Source organism: Lissotriton vulgaris, chromosome 5, assembly GCF_964263255.1.
Source record: "Lissotriton vulgaris chromosome 5, aLisVul1.2, whole genome shotgun sequence".
Lineage (NCBI taxonomy): Eukaryota > Metazoa > Chordata > Amphibia > Caudata > Salamandridae > Lissotriton > Lissotriton vulgaris.
In genome coordinates this window covers 1,746,220,431-1,746,237,171 of record NC_141693.1, presented here as the reverse complement: position 1 = coordinate 1,746,237,171, position 16,741 = coordinate 1,746,220,431, and the positions used below count along the sequence as shown (strand labels likewise).

The following is a 16,741-nucleotide window of genomic DNA, read 5'->3' as shown; positions in this document are numbered from 1 at the left end:
GCACAATGAAAGGGTTCTTTGTTCACCTTAAAGGGAGGTACACAATACATAAAAACACACAAAACTCAATAACATACCTTAATCAACCACATGCACAGTTAAAATGAAATAAGCTATTTCATCAAGACATCAAACCAGCCTACATTTGTACAAATGCACCTGTATTCTCAATTGTAGTATGATGCATATCATAAACTGTTTTCATGTGAAAGGGAAGTCATTAATGTATAATCTAAAACTTTAACAAAATGTCCTCGCTCTTGGTATTGCTCCTAATACACTTTTCATCTTTCATCCAATAAGCACTGCTCATTGGGACCAGTAGGAAGTGTCAAGTAAAGTGCAAGCACTGTGCATTGTGTGCACTTATTGACAACAAAACACTTTAGGCAGCACTCCTACCACCAGTCCATCACAGGCCAGATTGGGCAAGAAATTGATTCCAACCCCCTACCCCCAACACTGGCTGCATCTCTAATTAATGCATTTACAAAATTATAGGAATACACATGCCCAAAAAAAGCCCAGGGTGCAACCAACCCTTCCAGCCTTCCTGGCATGACTTCAGGCCACACTCACCCAACTACAAACATGCACCTACCGTAAGCAACAAAAAAACACAAATACGCCAGCGATGATACAATCTCACACGTAAAATCAGGGTCAGGTGTGAACCCTTCAAACCACAGGTTTTACGTGATCCATAGGTGCTGTGAGGCCATACTCATAACATAAAGCAGGCTATGCACACAAGAGTAGATACAAGTTTACTACCTGAATCCTAAATCCAGTTTACAAATGGGAGCAAACGATCAACCAGCTTACTTCTAATTCAGTACTCTGTTGGTGTCTGTCGCTTTCTGTTCCCGGACTCTAAAGAGGCCTATGTGATATGCCCTGTCCCCACACAACTCCAAAATAAATGATGGAACATAGCAGAAAGTAATGTAACATAACAAAGCAACGTAACCAGGGCACAAGTCGGGGGTAGGTGATGTCCACCCACTATTTTCACAGGGTGAACGCCTTCCGCCCTGCCAAGAAGTTGGGCCCCACTGAATAATGCGCTGAGCTCGTCCTGGTGGAATTGTCAGACCTCAGGACACATTCAGCAGTGCCTGCAAGTTGTCTGCTTTCAATAAGCAACAAAGTGCAGGGCGGGACAGGTTGGGGCTTTCTTATTTCAGACTCCTGCTGGGCCCATAACAAAGGCCGAATTTGAGGGTTCTTCAGGTCTCCTTTTGTTCGAGTATTCTGGCATGGAGCACTCCTAAAAGCAAATGCAGCAGAGGGGAAACAAAGGATCACACCTTGTTAGCACTTCACAGACAATTAAAAGAGACCGCTTTTCACTTTGTTCACTGCTTACTACCCTAGAGGAGGTGTTGAAATAATTTAAATACCACTATTTTTCCTTGTATATTACTACTCATGCCAATGCAGAGTGTCAAAGCGCTTTACATCACACAATAAATCATATGCATTTGTTAATCATTGTACAGGATGTATTACATAAAACAGTTGTAGATTACAAGGTGTAGAAGTCACATATTATTCCTGTTAGAACTGGCTGTTTCTGGTTGGCTAAGGCTGATGCCAAAGATAGGCAGAAATAGCCAGTTCTAACATTGTTGGTCAGCGGTGTGGATTAGGACTTGTGTTTGCGCAGTGCCATAGCGACAGCTGGCTACATTAGATATCTCTGCATTCTATATAGTCACATGTTTGGGATTATTGTTTTTGATTTTTGTTTTTCCTCAAGAGTGTCCTTTTCAAATGTGTTCCTGCGCTTTATGTTTAGTGGCAGATGAGAGAAAGTGACAGGGCGGGACGCCAGTAGAGGGGGAGGTTCCCATAGATTAGGAATCCCTTGCTGGGTCCAATGCCCAATCCCTGTTCCTGTCCCTGTGTGGGTAGATGGAAGAGAGGGAGTGTGGAGGAGGAATGACTAGCTCAGGAGGGTGGTTATCGCCTGAGTGTAGTGTGTGTGTCTGGATTCCACAGTATGGTAGGATCCAGTGGTGGCAGCTAAAATGTGTCCAGTGCATGTGAAGTCCCATTCCCAGTTCCCAGAGTATGGTGCCTGGTGCTCAGTAAGAGGGGTACAGGTTCAGAGTCAGAGGCAGTGAGGAACTTTCTCACCAGTCTAGAGGGGGAGTGTGTGGATGAGTGGTGTCTTGAACTGGAGGAGTTGGTGTGAGTTTTTTTTAAGGAGCTTGCACGTGGGGTGTACCTCTGGTGGTGTGCAGGAGGTCCTACAGAGGCACTGGGCAAGAAGGTGGATGTCTGGCGGTGTGCTAGATGTCTTGCAGAGGCATTAGGAAGTGAACCTAAAAGTAGTGGCTTGTGTACCTGATGATCCTGTGAAGGGGAAGAGGTTCATGTGTAACCCAGCTAGGTCCCAGTAGGATGGTAGGGGTGTAGGGGCTCACGCCCTGTCTCAGTGGAGGCGGAGTGTGTCCCACGTTGGACCGAAACCCTATCTCAGGGCCTGGAGGGTTCCCTAAGGAAGCGCCCGGTCAGGGGCCTAGGCTGTACATACAGGTCATTTGAGGAGGATCTTCCTGTGTCTAGAGAACGGGGAGTGTCTGTAACCAGAACTCCGGTGGTCCTGGTGTTGGGCAGTACCACTCCTAAGTGGAGGGTGCAGAAGTCCTGGCTCGCTGAGCATTTGACCATCTAGAGTGCTTGACCATTTGTGGGGACTCTGGAGGTTGCTCCCCGAGGAGGGGGGAGGCCAGGTTCAGGTTCAGCCTGACCTGGAGGGAAGGGCATCTGTACTCAGTGTCCTGACTGGTTTTGGCTTCTATGGGTACTGCTCCAAGGTGGGAGGGTGCAGAACTCTGGAAGGGGGTGCAGAGGGACGGTGTACTTCTGACCCCGGTGCAACCTGAGGGTTTAGATCCTAGGTTGGGAGATTAGGAAGCGTCCAGGTCAAGAGGAATCTCTACCAAAGTATATCAGCTGAAGAGACTGAGGGGGCTGCCCTTGCTGTGTGATCTGGGGCTTGCATGCAGTTGTTGTTTCCACTAAGGTAGAGGAAAGGGGACTTTGCTGTGTGCTGTGTCTCCCCACCTGCTTGAAGTGGAACTGTGCTGTGTGCTTTGTACCTCAGAAGTGAAATAGTTTCCAGGTGGTAGACCAGTGAGGGAGTGAGGTCCTGATCTGGTAGGAGAAGAGAGTTCTGGTTTGGAGGTAACCAGGTGGGTTCAGAGTGGTGAAAAACCGAAGGGTGTCCCTGCCGTGCGGGTCCGTGTCCGTGTTTTGTGCCCAAAGCAGGGAAGCCCATCAGTGGAGTGATTGGTCTACTCTGCGTTTTGGCTGGAAGGGCGTTGTGTTGGACCCGGCCCTTTAGGCAGGTTCACCCCGAGACTTTTTGCTTTTTCCTAGCCTGTTTCTGGAACCTGGTGGTGGTGATTTTAGGCCTCTGCGCACTTTTTCACTGTGGTACAGTGTAAAGTGCTTGAGCTCTCTGTGTATGTGTGGTGAGTGACCTGCCCTCCCATAGGAATTAATGGGGAATATGTATGCCCATGGTAGTTCCTGATGTGTGGGGAGTGCAGGGTCGAGTTTGATATGTACGAACTCGTGAGATTGAATGCTGTGTAATGATATATGCGGCATGACTGTGTCTAGTGTAGAAGTGCCACTTTTAGAAGTTGGCATATTTGTGTAATTTGTGTCTGGCGTGTGATTGGCTGGTGAGCCTGGTCCAGGAGTGCCTGGGCCTGCTTGTGGATTGACTGTCTGGTTTGAGGGTGACAGGGGCTGGGGAGCCCCAGGAGGTTGTCTGAGTCAGCCTGTGGATGAAAGACTGCATCTGCTGCCAGGGAAGTGGGAGGAGATGGCACCTGGGAGTGAAGAGGGCTGTGCCTGCCTGCCACAATGCTGGCTCCACCTCCTGCTGGGCGACTGTCGCCTCTGCCCCTCACACTGAAAGGAGTTCCATATAACCAGTTCTAGCTGGTTCTCACACTGCCTGCACCTTTAGACAAAGGATTTTACAGTATAAAAAGTGGCTGTGTCCCCTTACAATTTGTTCTTGTTTCTGACTTGAATCTGCCTGGGGCGTGCTGCTGCTTGGGCCCAGGGGAATCCCTGGGCTCTGCCCAGCCCCTGGGTGCCTGGAGGACTTCTTGGGGACCCCTCTGCCTGTCCTGGAAGGATGGGGGACTTTGCTCTGCCCTGGATACCTGATGGACCGATGTCCTGGACTCTGGAGACCTTTTACTGGGTCCCCTTTGCTTTACTTTGCTAAAGGACTTTTTCTGAGGCTTTATTGGGCTTATAGCGCCTGGGAGCGCTGTATTTGCTTCCTAGCGCTGAGAATGCTGTGCTTTTAGCACCTAGTGCTTGAGAGCGCTTTGCCTTTCGCTTATAGCGCCTAGAAGCACTTTTATTTTGATTTATACCGCGGGGAGTGCTTTACTGTCCCTTTTGCGGCTGCCCACGCCGCTCCTGTCTTTTATATTTTACCTCGAGGGAGCCCACCCCTCGGTAAATTCATCCTCCGCCTGCGGTGACTGAAATGGGCCGCCGCGCTGCCCGCGGCAACCCGGAAGTGTTGGAGCCGGCCGGCCAATCGCAGAGCGACCCCGAGACAAAGCACTGGAAGTCCCGCCCGCCGGCCAGAGAGGGAAGCCTTGGTTCTTCGTTGCCGGTCTCCCGTGTGGAGAGGGAGACCGGAAATGCTGGCCGCATGGAGGGAGCCCCGGAGAAGGAGAGCTGAGGCGGCGGAAAGCGCAGGCGGGGCTCCGTTGTGAGAAGGAGAGCCCTGCGCTGCCCAGAGGAGCCCCGAGTTGTCTGAGGAGACCCGGCGAGTGGGGCAGAGGAGAAGGGAGGGGCGCCGGGACACATTGTCGGTGTGCGCCCCCCGCCAGTAGCGCGATCTCACGCTTGTTGTTAGTGTGAAGCCACGAGGGCTTCAGGGGGCATTTCTTTTGGCCAGTATTGTCAGAGGGGGCGTCTGGGCACATTGCCGGTGCCAGCCCCCTCCTATCCAGTGCCCCTCCTGCTTTTCGGGCACATTGTTGTTGCGAAGCCCACGAGGGCTTCAGGGGAATTCCTGGTGATTGGAGCCCTGAGAGGTTCCGGGGGCATTTTCCTTTACTGAGAGCCTGAGAGAGGCTCAGGGGGCACTTTGTATTTGTCTAGAGAGCCTGTGTGGCTCTGACTGGGGGCACCCTTTATTTAAAATGCCCATGGCCCCAATGACGCCCCATAGTATTTACGGGGCATTGCTTTTGATCACGAGTCCCCAGAGGGGGACTCCAACGTTTGGGACAGGTGTGATGTCCAGAGCCTGTGTGGCTCCAATGTTCTGCTCAGGGTTGCCCAGAGCCTGTGTGGCTCCTACATTTTGGTGCAGTTCTGTCCTAGGGCCAGTGAGGGCCCTGTCGCAGTTTTGATGATTCTCAGCTGCCCAGCAATTATTGGGCAGCTGCACCGTTTAGGTCTTGTGAGTGTCCAAGGTGCCCAGCAAGTAGTGGGCACCTGCTACGTTTAGGTTTTGCGCCAGTGGCGCACCCCTGACTGGCGCTGCATGGCAGTGCGCCCTGACATTCTGGACATAGGGCTCTTTAGTCCCTTTATTAGATGGGGGCTGGAATGTAAGTTTTACGCAATGTGGTTACCTGCTATGTTTAGGATGGTAATTGCCTACTGTGTGTTTTTGCGCTATTGAGTTGTGTTGGGGCACCTCTGAATGTTTTTATGCATCATGTGTCTTTCTTTCCCTGGGCTGCACCTCTGAATGTTTTAGGCGTCATGTGTCTCCTAGCGCTGCACCTCTGAATGTGTTTGTGATGCATCATGTGCCATGTTCTTAACACCACTGAATGTGTAGGTTTATGCATCTTGTGTTTCCCTTTACTACTCCTCTCAATGTATATTTATGCATCATGGGTAATGTGTTCTTTCCTAGACCCCTAAACGCTGTGTGATACTTAGGTGGTTGTCCGTACACCTCTGAATGTTTTTAGGCATCATGGGCCTCATTTATGAAAAGTGACGCATCGCTGCATGTGAACAGCAATGCGTCATTTTTTACTGCGCACTCCTTACGACATTCCTGATGCGTCATATTTAATGTATGACGCATCATGTCGCAAGGAGTTACAGATATGTCAGTATTTCTGACGTATCTGTAAGCGCAAAAGTGACGCATTACTGGAGTGTGTCACAAAAGTGACGCAACTCCAGCAATGCGTCCTTTCACATGGGGAAAACCCCATGTGAAAGGACTTGCGTCAGTCTTACGTCTGCTGTGAGGCAGGCGCAAGATTTTGACGCAACAGCGTCCTAAAAGTGACGCAGTGAAATCTCATAGATTTCACTGTGTCACTATTACGAGGCTTTATGCGGGGGAACGTCCCCTCTGCATACATTATACCTGACGCAGGTATAATGTGGCGCAGGGGTTTACCTAGATGCGTCACTTTTTAAATATGGCGCAACGAGGCGCATTTTTTACACCGCTGGTGCGTCACAAAAAGTGACGCACCGGCGGCGTAAAAGTGACGCACAGCCTCATAAATGAGCCCCCATGTGTTTTCCTTTACTACTCCTCTGAATGTGTTTCATGCATCATGGGTAATGTGTTCTTGTTTATACCCCTAGGTGCTGTGTGATACTTAGGTGGTTGTTCTTTTTAGTACAGGTGGTCCTAGTGAGGTCCTGGTTCCAGTTACCAGTGGTTACTGGTTGTGTGCCATAGTTGCTAATTTGTGCTATTATGATTTTTATTCTTTATTATTCTTTATTCTAGAAGTGCTATTTCTGATTCTGACAGAGGCCCACGTGGGCCTGTCTTGTGTACATAATCCCTTGTGAATATTGCCCGTGCCAGTTGGCACCATGTATATTGTGTGAAACTATCTGGTGTGTTTTTACAATACAAAAGTTATTTTATAATAACCTTGTGTGGAGTTCCTTTTGTGGTGTGCCTAGTATGTTGTTGCTGTTGTGTGCTGGCACAAATGCTTTACACATTGCCTCCGAGTTTAGCCTTACTGCTCGTGCCAAGCTACCAAGGGGGTGAGCAGGGGTTATCTTGGCGTGTGACTCCCTTGCCCTGACTAGAATGGTGGTTTCTGCCTAGCTTTGGCGTCAGCCTTAGCCAACCAGAAATAGTCAGTTCTAACAATTCCACAGCTCACTCTGCTATATTGGAAGGTTTACATTGCAACTGCTGTGTTCAAAGCAGTAACCCACTTACCTATCTACATAAAATAAAATCTGTGACTTGCATGTTACATGATGTGCTTTGCATTAACCCTCTATGCTACTTTAAGTCAAAACTGAAACTAGACAAAACACAGATCTTTCAAGCAAGTCCATTCACCTCAAGAGTTATCTTACAATTTTAATTTACTGTGAGCCAGTGCTTAATTTGAGCCGGAGCTTTCTGGTGCTGAGCACCGGCACTTTATTGGTTTCCGGTGCTCAGCACATAATTGGCAACATCGCACTAAGGGCAGTCTGCCACAAGGTGGCGCTGCTCATGTAATTTAAAGATGAGCAATATAACAGTTGTTTAGGAAAACAATATACATAAAAAAAATACTAATACCTTTAACCCCAGCCATCCATTTGGCTTTGGGGACCTGGAATAATCTGAACTGTCGCATTTACATGCGAGAGAGATAGCAGTTGTTTTGGAAGCGATGACCGGGGTGATGTGTGGTGCGGTACACAGTCAAAATATTGAGTTGTAAATATCGACCTACCAAAATATCGTGTTAGAAATTTCGAAAGTATCAAATATCGATGTGAAGAATATCGTTGGACAGAATATCGACCCTAGGGTAAGTAATATCGAAATTATTTACATCGATGTAAGTAATATCGTAGTTAGTAATATCGATAGCATATGTATCGATGTCACTAATTTCGATGACACTAATATCGATATTTGTATGATTTTTTTGTTTTTTATTATGTATGTGTTATTTGTGTTACTTAAGTATTTGAATAATATTATATGTGTATTAATTTTATATAATAATAAATTTATTTATAAGCAAATTATATGTTGTAGTACAGGAGCGGGTAGTGGGTTTATAGGGGAATAGGGTGGGAAGTAATTTAATTATGTTTAATTAATTATTAATTAGTAGGAGTTATAAAATAATTTTAATTAATTGATAATTAATTTTAATTAATTAGAAATTAATTTTAATTAATTGATAAATATGTTCTGTAGCGGGTTGTGGGTTAATAGGGGAATAGGGCGGGAAGTAATTTAATTATGTTTAATTAATTATTAATTAGTAGGAGTTATAAATTAATTATCATTAATTGCTAATTAATTTTAATTAATTGGAAATAAAATTTAATTAACTGATTAATTGATTAATATGTTTTGTAGCGGGTTGTGGGTTTATAGGGGAATAGGGTGGGAAGTAATTTAATTATGTTTAATTATTTATTAATTAGTTGGAATTATAAATTAATTTGAAATAATTGCTAATCAATTTTAATTAATTGGTTATTAATTTTAATTAATTGGTAAATAATTATCATTAATTCATAAATAGATAAATGTGTTCTGTTGCGGGTAGTGGGTTAATAGGGGAATATGGTGGGAAGTAATTTAAATGTAATTAAGTAATAATGTATTTAAATTAATTGTTTTGTTAAGAATATAATTGATAATTAATTATTAATTGGTCATTAAATAATATAAATTGGTATTTTTTAATATTTAATTTGGGCTAAATATATTTTGATAATTATGTCTTTAATAATTATGTATAGGTATTGTGTATGGGTTATATTTATTTAATAGTTTAAATTTTAATTACTAAAAAAAGCTTTTATTTATAAATATGTTATTTTAACCCCTAAGCTTCTCCAACACTTTCCCTACTGTTGCACTCTCTGGAGTGGGAATAGTAATTTTTACCCCTACGCTATCCAACGCTTTCCCTACTGTTGCACTCTCTGGAGTGGGAATAGTAATTTTTACCCCTACGCTATCCAACGCTTTCCCTACTGTTGCAATCTCTGGAGTTGGAATAGTAATTGTTACCCCTACGCTATCCAACACTTTCCCTACTGTTGCACTCTCTGGAGTGGGAATAGTAATTTTTACTCCTACGCTATCCAACACTTTCCCTACTGTTGCACTCTCTGGAGTGGCAATAGTAATTTTTACTCCTACGCTATCCAACGCTTTCCCTACTGTTGCACTCTCTGGAGTGGGAATAGTAATTTTTACCCCTACGCTATCCAATGCTTTCCCTACTGTTGCACTCTCTGGAGAGGGAATAGTATTTTCTACCCCTACGCTATCCAACGCTTTCCCTACTGTTGCACTCTCTGGAGTGGGAATATTAATTTCTACCCCTACGCTATCCAACGCTTTCCCTACTGTTGCAATCTATGGAGTGGGAATAGTAAATTGTACCCCTACGCTATCCAACGCTTTCCCTACTGTTGCACTCTCTGGAGTTGGAATAGTAATTGTTACCCCTACGCTATCCAACACTTTCCCTACTGTTTTACTCTCTGGAGTGGGAATAGTAATTGTTACCCCTACGCTATCAAACACTTTCCCTACTGTTGCACTCTCTGGAGTGGGAATAGTAATTTTTACTCCTACGCTATCCAACGCTTTCCCTACTGTTGCACTCTCTGGAGTGGGAATAGTAATTTTTACTCCTACGCTATCCAACACTTTCCCTACTGTAGCACTCTCTGGAGTGGGAATAGTAATTTTTACCCCTACGCTATCCAGCGCTTTCCCTACTGTTGCACTCTCTGGGGTTGGAATAGTAATTGTTACCCCTAAGCTTCTCCAACACTTTCCCTACTGTTGCACTCTCTGGAGTGGGAATAGTAATTTTTACCCCTACGCTATCCAACGCTTTCCCTACTGTTGCACTCTCTGGAGTGGGAATAGTAATTTTTACCCCTACGCTATCCAACGCTTTCCCTACTGTTGCAATCTCTGGAGTTGGACTAGTAATTGTTACCCCTACGCTATCCAACACTTTCCCTACTGTTGCACTCTCTGGAGTGGGAATAGCAATTTTTACTCCTACGCTATCCAACGCTTTCCCTACTGTTGCACTCTCTGGAGTGGCAATAGTAATTTTTACTCCTACGCTATCCAACGCTTTACCTACTGTTGCACTCTCTGGAGTGGGAATAGTAATTTTTACCCCTACGCTATCCAATGCTTTCCCTACTGTTGCACTCTCTGGAGAGGGAATAGTATTTTCTACCCCTACGCTATCCAACGCTTTCCCTACAGTTGCACTCTCTGGAGTGGGAATAGTAATTTCTACCCCTACGCTATCCAACGCTTTCCCTACTGTTGCAATCTATGGAGTGGGAATAGTAAATTGTACCCCTACGCTATCCAACGCTTTCCCTACTGTTGCACTCTCTGGAGTTGGAATAGTAATTGTTACCCCTACGCTATCCAACACTTTCCCTACTGTTTTACTCTCTGGAGTGGGAATAGTAATTGTTACCCCTACGCTATCAAACACTTTCCCTACTGTTGCACTCTCTGGAGTGGGAACAGTAATTTTTACCCCTACGCTATCCAACACTTTCCCTACTGTTGCACTCTCTGGAGTGGGAATAGTAATTTTTACTCCTACGCTATCCAACGCTTTCCCTACTGTTGCACTCTCTGGAGTGGCAATAGTAATTTTTACTCCTACGCTATCCAACGCTTTCCCTACTGTTGCACTCTCTGGAGTGGGAATAGTAATTTTCACCCCTATGCTATCCAATGCTTTCCCTACTGTTGCACTCTCTGGAGAGGGAATAGTATTTTCTACCCCTACGCTATCCAACGCTTTCCCTACTGTTGCACTCTCTGGAGTGGGAATAGTAATTTCTACCCCTACCCTATCCAACGCTTTCCCTACTGTTGCAATCTATGGAGTGGGAATAGTAAATTGTACCCCTACGCTATCCAATGCTTTCCCTACTGTTGCACTCTCTGGAGTTGGAATAGTAATTGTTACCCCTACGCTATCCAACACTTTCCCTACTGTTTTACTCTCTGGAGTGGGAATAGTAATTGTTACCCCTACGCTATCAAACACTTTCCCTACTGTTGCACTCTCTGGAGTGGGAATAGTAATTTTTACTCCTACGCTATCCAATGCTTTCCCTACTGTTACACTCTCTGGAGTGGGAATAGTAATTTTTACTCCTACGCTATCCAACACTTTCCCTACTGTAGCACTCTCTGGAGTGGGAATAGTCATTTTTACCCCTACGCTATCCAGCGCTTTCCCTACTGTTGCACTCTCTGGGGTTGGAATAGTAATTGTTACCCCTAAGGTTCTCCAACACTTTCCCTACTGTTGCACTCTCTGGAGTGGGAATAGTAATTTTTACCCCTACGCTATCCAACGCTTTCCCTACTGTTGCACTCTCTGGAGTGGGAATAGTAATTTTTACCCCTACGCTATCCAACGCTTTCCCTACTGTTGCAATCTCTGGAGTTGGAATAGTAATTGTTACCCCTACGCTATCCAACACTTTCCCTACTGTTGCACTCTCTGGAGTGGGAATAGTAATTTTTACTCCTACGCTATCCAACGCTTTCCCTACTGTTGCACTCTCTGGAGTGGCAATAGTAATTTTTACTCCTACGCTATCCAACGCTTTCCCTACTGTTGCACTCTCTGGAGTGGGAATAGTAATTTTTACCCCTACGCTATCCAATGCTTTCCCTACTGTTGCACTCTCTGGAGAGGGAATAGTATTTTCTACCCCTACGCTATCCAACGCTTTCCCTACTGTTGCACTCTCTGGAGTGGGAATAGTAATTTCTACCCCTACGCTATCCAACGCTTTCCCTACTGTTGCAATCTATGGAGTGGGAATAGTAAATTGTACCCCTACGCTATCCAACGCTTTCCCTACTGTTGCACTCTCTGGAGTTGGAATAGTAATTGTTACCCCTACGCTATCCAACACTTTCCCTACTGTTTTACTCTCTGGAGTGGGAATAGTAATTGTTACCCCTACGCTATCAAACACTTTCCATACTGTTGCACTCTCTGGAGTGGGAATAGTAATTTTTACTCCTACGCTATCCAACGCTTTCCCTACTGTTGCACTCTCTGGAGTGGGAATAGTAATTTTTACTCCTACGCTATCCCACACTTTCCCTACTGTAGCACTCTCTGGAGTGGGAATAGTAATTTTTACCCCTACGCTATCCAACGCTTTCCCTACTGTTGCACTCTCTGGGGTTGGAATAGTAATTGTTACCCCTACGCTATCCAACACTTTCCCTACTGTTGCACTCTCTGGAGTGGGAATAGTAATTTTTACTCCTACGCTATCCAACGCTTTGCCTACTGTAGCACTCTCTGGAGTGGGAATAAAAATTTTTACTCCTACGCTATCCAACACTTTCCCTACTGTTGCACTCTCTGGAGTGGGAATAGTAATTTTTACCCCTAAGCTATCCAACGCTTTCCCGACTGTTGCACTCTCTGGAGTGGGAATAGTAATTTTTACCCCTACGCTATCCAACGCTTTCCCTACTGTTGCACTCTCTGGAGTGGGAATAGTAAATTGTACCCCTACGCTATCCAACGCTTTCCCTACTGTTGCACTCTCTGGAGTTGGAATAGTAATTGTTACCCCTACGCTATCCAACACTTTCCCTACTGTTGCACTCTCTGGAGTGGGAATAGTAATTGTTACCCCTACGCTATCCAACGCTTTCCCTACTGTTGCACTCTCTGGAGTGGGAATAGTAAATTTTACTCCTACGCTATCCAACACGTTCCCTACTGTTGCACTCTCTGGAGTGGGAATAGTAATTTTTACTCCTACGCTATCCAACGCTTTCCCTACTGTTGCACTCTCTGGAGCGGGAATAGTAATTTATACTCCTACGCTATCCAACGCTTTCCCTACAGTTGCACTCTCTGGAGTGGGAATAGTAATTATTACCCTTACGCTATCCAACGTTTTAAATTATTAATGTTATAAATATTAAAAGAATATTTAATTATTTATATTTTTTACATTTTATTTATGTTATTGTTTTATGTTTGTAAATTTATTAGTAAATTAGAATATATTTTATTAAACTATAAATTAGTAAAATAATTATTACTATTTATTGTTCAGTACATATATATTATATATTTACTGTATATATTTAATTAATGTATTCTTATTAAATATGTATTATTTATTAATTTTAAACATTATTAGATACTTTTAACTATGTACGTTTAATTTATTAGTGTTATTTACTTTATTTTACATTTATATTTTAAAAGAAAAAAAACGATATTTTTAACATCGATATTTTTAACATCTATATTATTTTTTCGATATTTTTGTACTTACCATGTTGTAGATAGGATGTCGATATTCTTGCCCTCGATATTTTTGACTCGATATTCCTGTAGGTCGATATTTTGTAGGTCGATATTTTGTCAGTGATCCGTGTGGTGCAAGCGGCAGTGGCTTCATGGTCAGAGCCCTGGCACTTAATATTTTCCAAATTAAGCTCTGCTGTGAGTACAAAGATCTCTGTAGTAGGTGTCTGAACCCCAAGAACATATTTTGAAATACAGTCTTTCCATCAATTAATCAGAACAGATGTACCTTCAGTTTTCTTCTTGTTGCCACTTTCTTTGTGGCAGAGTTAAAAAATGATAAATGTATATGGTGAGGCCCAGATTTTGCATTCCGGTTAAGTCACTTTTCTGGATCAACCCTGATGCAAAATCCTTTTTGGGATTTAAAGTACCATACATTGCCCTGCCTTGCATAACTTTACATCAGATAGGCATTACATGGGTGGTGCTGGTGCATTCCTGTGCATCCATCGATGAATTTTGATAGAAAACCATATTTACAAAGACTTGTAAATATAGGTTAGCAGCAAATTGGTGACTTTACCTAAGGCTGGTGATGCAAGAAGAAATATATCAATTTCTCCTCGTTATTTCCTCTTTGCATGTATGCTGCATTCCGCAGCACACATACAAAGAGGAAATATCCTCGAAGGACAGTTTTTGCGTGGCTTTGGGAATAAGAAAATACACAAGGCAGCCCATTATGCTGCCTTGTGTACTGCATCAGGTAGGTTTTACATGATTGGTGCATTGGCGTTCCCATACATCCACCTGTATATTTTGTGTGCAAATAATATACGCAGTCTTCTAAAAGCAGGCACACTAGATTTCCTTGGATCAGCTCTCAAGTTCCACTTCCCTGTGAAAGAATCAAGGTTATTCCCTATTTATGTGAGGAAGCTTTTTAGCTAAGGCCGGCTAGTGAGTTCAAGTCTTAGAAGTTCCATGATGGCTTAGAGAAAGTCAAAGTGCCTCCACGCTGTAGATCGCCAGTCATAGCAAGCCCAGTATTGGCGGTACAGTGTTCAGTCATATCTACTTTCTCTGGAGTGGAGGGTCGGAGGGACGGACCGGTCTTGCGTCTGTGGCCCTGTGATGAGCAGAAGACTGGATGCAGAGGTCTTAGCAAGCATAGTCTAGTGTAGATTCTGATTACTGGCAATACTTTGTGTTGTCTCTCGCTGTTCCTACATGTCCCCACTTGGGCAGTTTTTTATGCAAACTAGTATTTCCTTCAAAAGGCCAATATTTTCTTGAAAGTGATAGTTGGAACTGAAATTGCATGTGTCTTTTTCTTCTGAGTTACATTTGTCACATTTTCCTTTTCTTCCTTGGATACTGTACAGCTTACACTTACTTTGATGTGGAGCTGATATCTTTTACTTTGACATTTATGGTCCATTCTTTGTGTGGCATTCCGGTGGTTTGGATTCCAGGGTAAGCTATCAGGTTGCACTGGTAAATGTGAGGGTTGTCTATATATAGCTATGCCAACATTAAGAACATTAGAGATATCTGCTGCTAAATGCAGAGTGCACATTTCAGGGGCATTGTGTAATTTGTAGAGGTAGCGTTAGTCATCTCCTGGAATAATCGGGTGGGGCCGTACCATTAGTGCTACGATCAGTAATTCGCAGGGATTTAGGGCTTTGACATCAACGCCCCCTGTGGATGGGGACCCGCTGGTGGCAGTCACACAGGTGCAGAGTGTGTGAGGGTTTTTGCACCTGCACTGCTTAAGCTCGCTCTTGTTTCACAGCAGCATAGGCGAAGCACTCTTTCCAAGCACTCTCCTGGGATGGACAGCAGGATGGCTATTTATTGCCCTGCTGTTTAGTTCCCTGGCTCTTAAGAGGTGCTTGTAGGTGGTTGAGAGTGAGGGGCAGCTTCAAGAGCAGGGGCATCCATTCAGATGCTAACAGCCCTGAATGTGTCAAGTCTATGCACATTAGAGGGGCCTCGTACATTCCCCTTCTTCCCAGGGCCCCAAGAAACCTAGAACTTATGGCAAGCCACTCATTGTGCCCCTGGGACAGCCCCAAGGTCCCTCGCTCTTTTCAAACAAAAACAAGCCCAACTGTCTGTAAGAAATCAGTGTGTACATTTCTTCCCACGTGGACACCCTGCAGCACACAATTACAAATGAGAACTAGTAGAAGAAAGAAATGCCTACACAGAGCCAAAAAGGTTTTCAAGGGATCCTATTGCTGAATGCCAAAGGTTGTAATAACCTTTTTCTTTTACTACCCTGAAATTGCTTATTCTTGCAGGTTCTTTTGTTCATCCCCTTTTCTGCATTCATCATTGTTTTCTTCACTCTCTCATTACTTCCCTTTCTGTCTTTCTATCTTGCTTTGGGTCATGATCTGTTGGCAAAGAATGAGCCCCAATCTCCTAAAATGAGTGCAGGTGGGTAAGGCTGAGTAAGAATACTTCACATTGGAGAGTGGTCTCACCTCTGGAGAGTGTAGGCAGCTAAAGCAATCACATCTACATGGAAATGTGTTGCATATGGAATATTATGCCTGGTTGAGTAGCCTGGCAGTAGAGCTAGTTTGTTCAATCCTTGGGTAAAGGAAGCCACTTTCTATGATGTAAATACCTGTGATGCCATGTGTGATGTCATGTACTGTCATGTGCTGTGATGTCACGTGCCGTGATGTCACTTTCAAACTGCCTAACTAGGTTAAACTTCTTTTTTTTAGGAAGTGTGCCCTGAATGTAACAAAACATTAAGTAACAGTTTTCACACTTTGTCCTGCAGTGCCGGACTTCCACCTGCCACCTCCTCCAGACGATGCAGACTCTGAGCTCCCACCTCCACCGCCTCCTGTGGATTATGGCCCTGAGCAGCCTTTCTGGGCTCCAAATGTTTACATGGAAAAAGGTATGAGCGGCTGTGTGCGAGGTCAGCTTGTAACCGGTTTGCAGGGTGCCCACCACTGGGGTCATGAGAAACCTTGATTAGGTAGCCAAGCTCACACCAACACAGACAGAGGCACCTGCGTTCACCGGCTGCTCTGGCCGGGGCGCTTGGCGCATAAGTACCACACAAGTGCAAGGTAGATGGGCACCATCACAAGGGGTAGCGTCAGTCATCTTCTGGAATAATCTGGTGGGGCCATACCATTAGAGCTACGATCAGTAATGCGCTGGGATTTAGGGCTTCGATGTCAACACCCCCTGTGGATGAGCACCTGCTTGTGGCAGTCACACAAGTGCAGAAGGTGTGAGGGTTATTGCACCTGCACCGCTACCGCTCGCTCTTGTTTCACAGCAGCATAGTCAGAGCCCACTCTCGAAGCACCCTCCAATGATGGACTGTACCACTATGCCTTAACTCAGGGTGGTGCTAGGCATGGGCTGTGTGGGTAGCTTCACAG

General features: G+C 44.6%; 1 protein-coding gene across 2 annotated transcripts in view; it reads left to right on the top strand.

Annotated features, from left to right (window-relative positions):
- Positions 1–16,741, top strand: part of ABI3 (ABI family member 3) — a 356,535-nt gene that overhangs the window by 303,744 nt on the left and 36,050 nt on the right. For both annotated transcript variants that reach the window (XR_015296055.1, XM_086923998.1), the window contains exon 7: positions 16,123–16,245. Coding sequence is in view for 1 of the 2 variants with exons in the window: in XM_086923998.1 (XP_086780124.1) it covers positions 16,123–16,245 (123 nt within the window). In the remaining variant the exon portion in view is untranslated. The remainder of the gene's footprint in view (positions 1–16,122; positions 16,246–16,741) is intronic.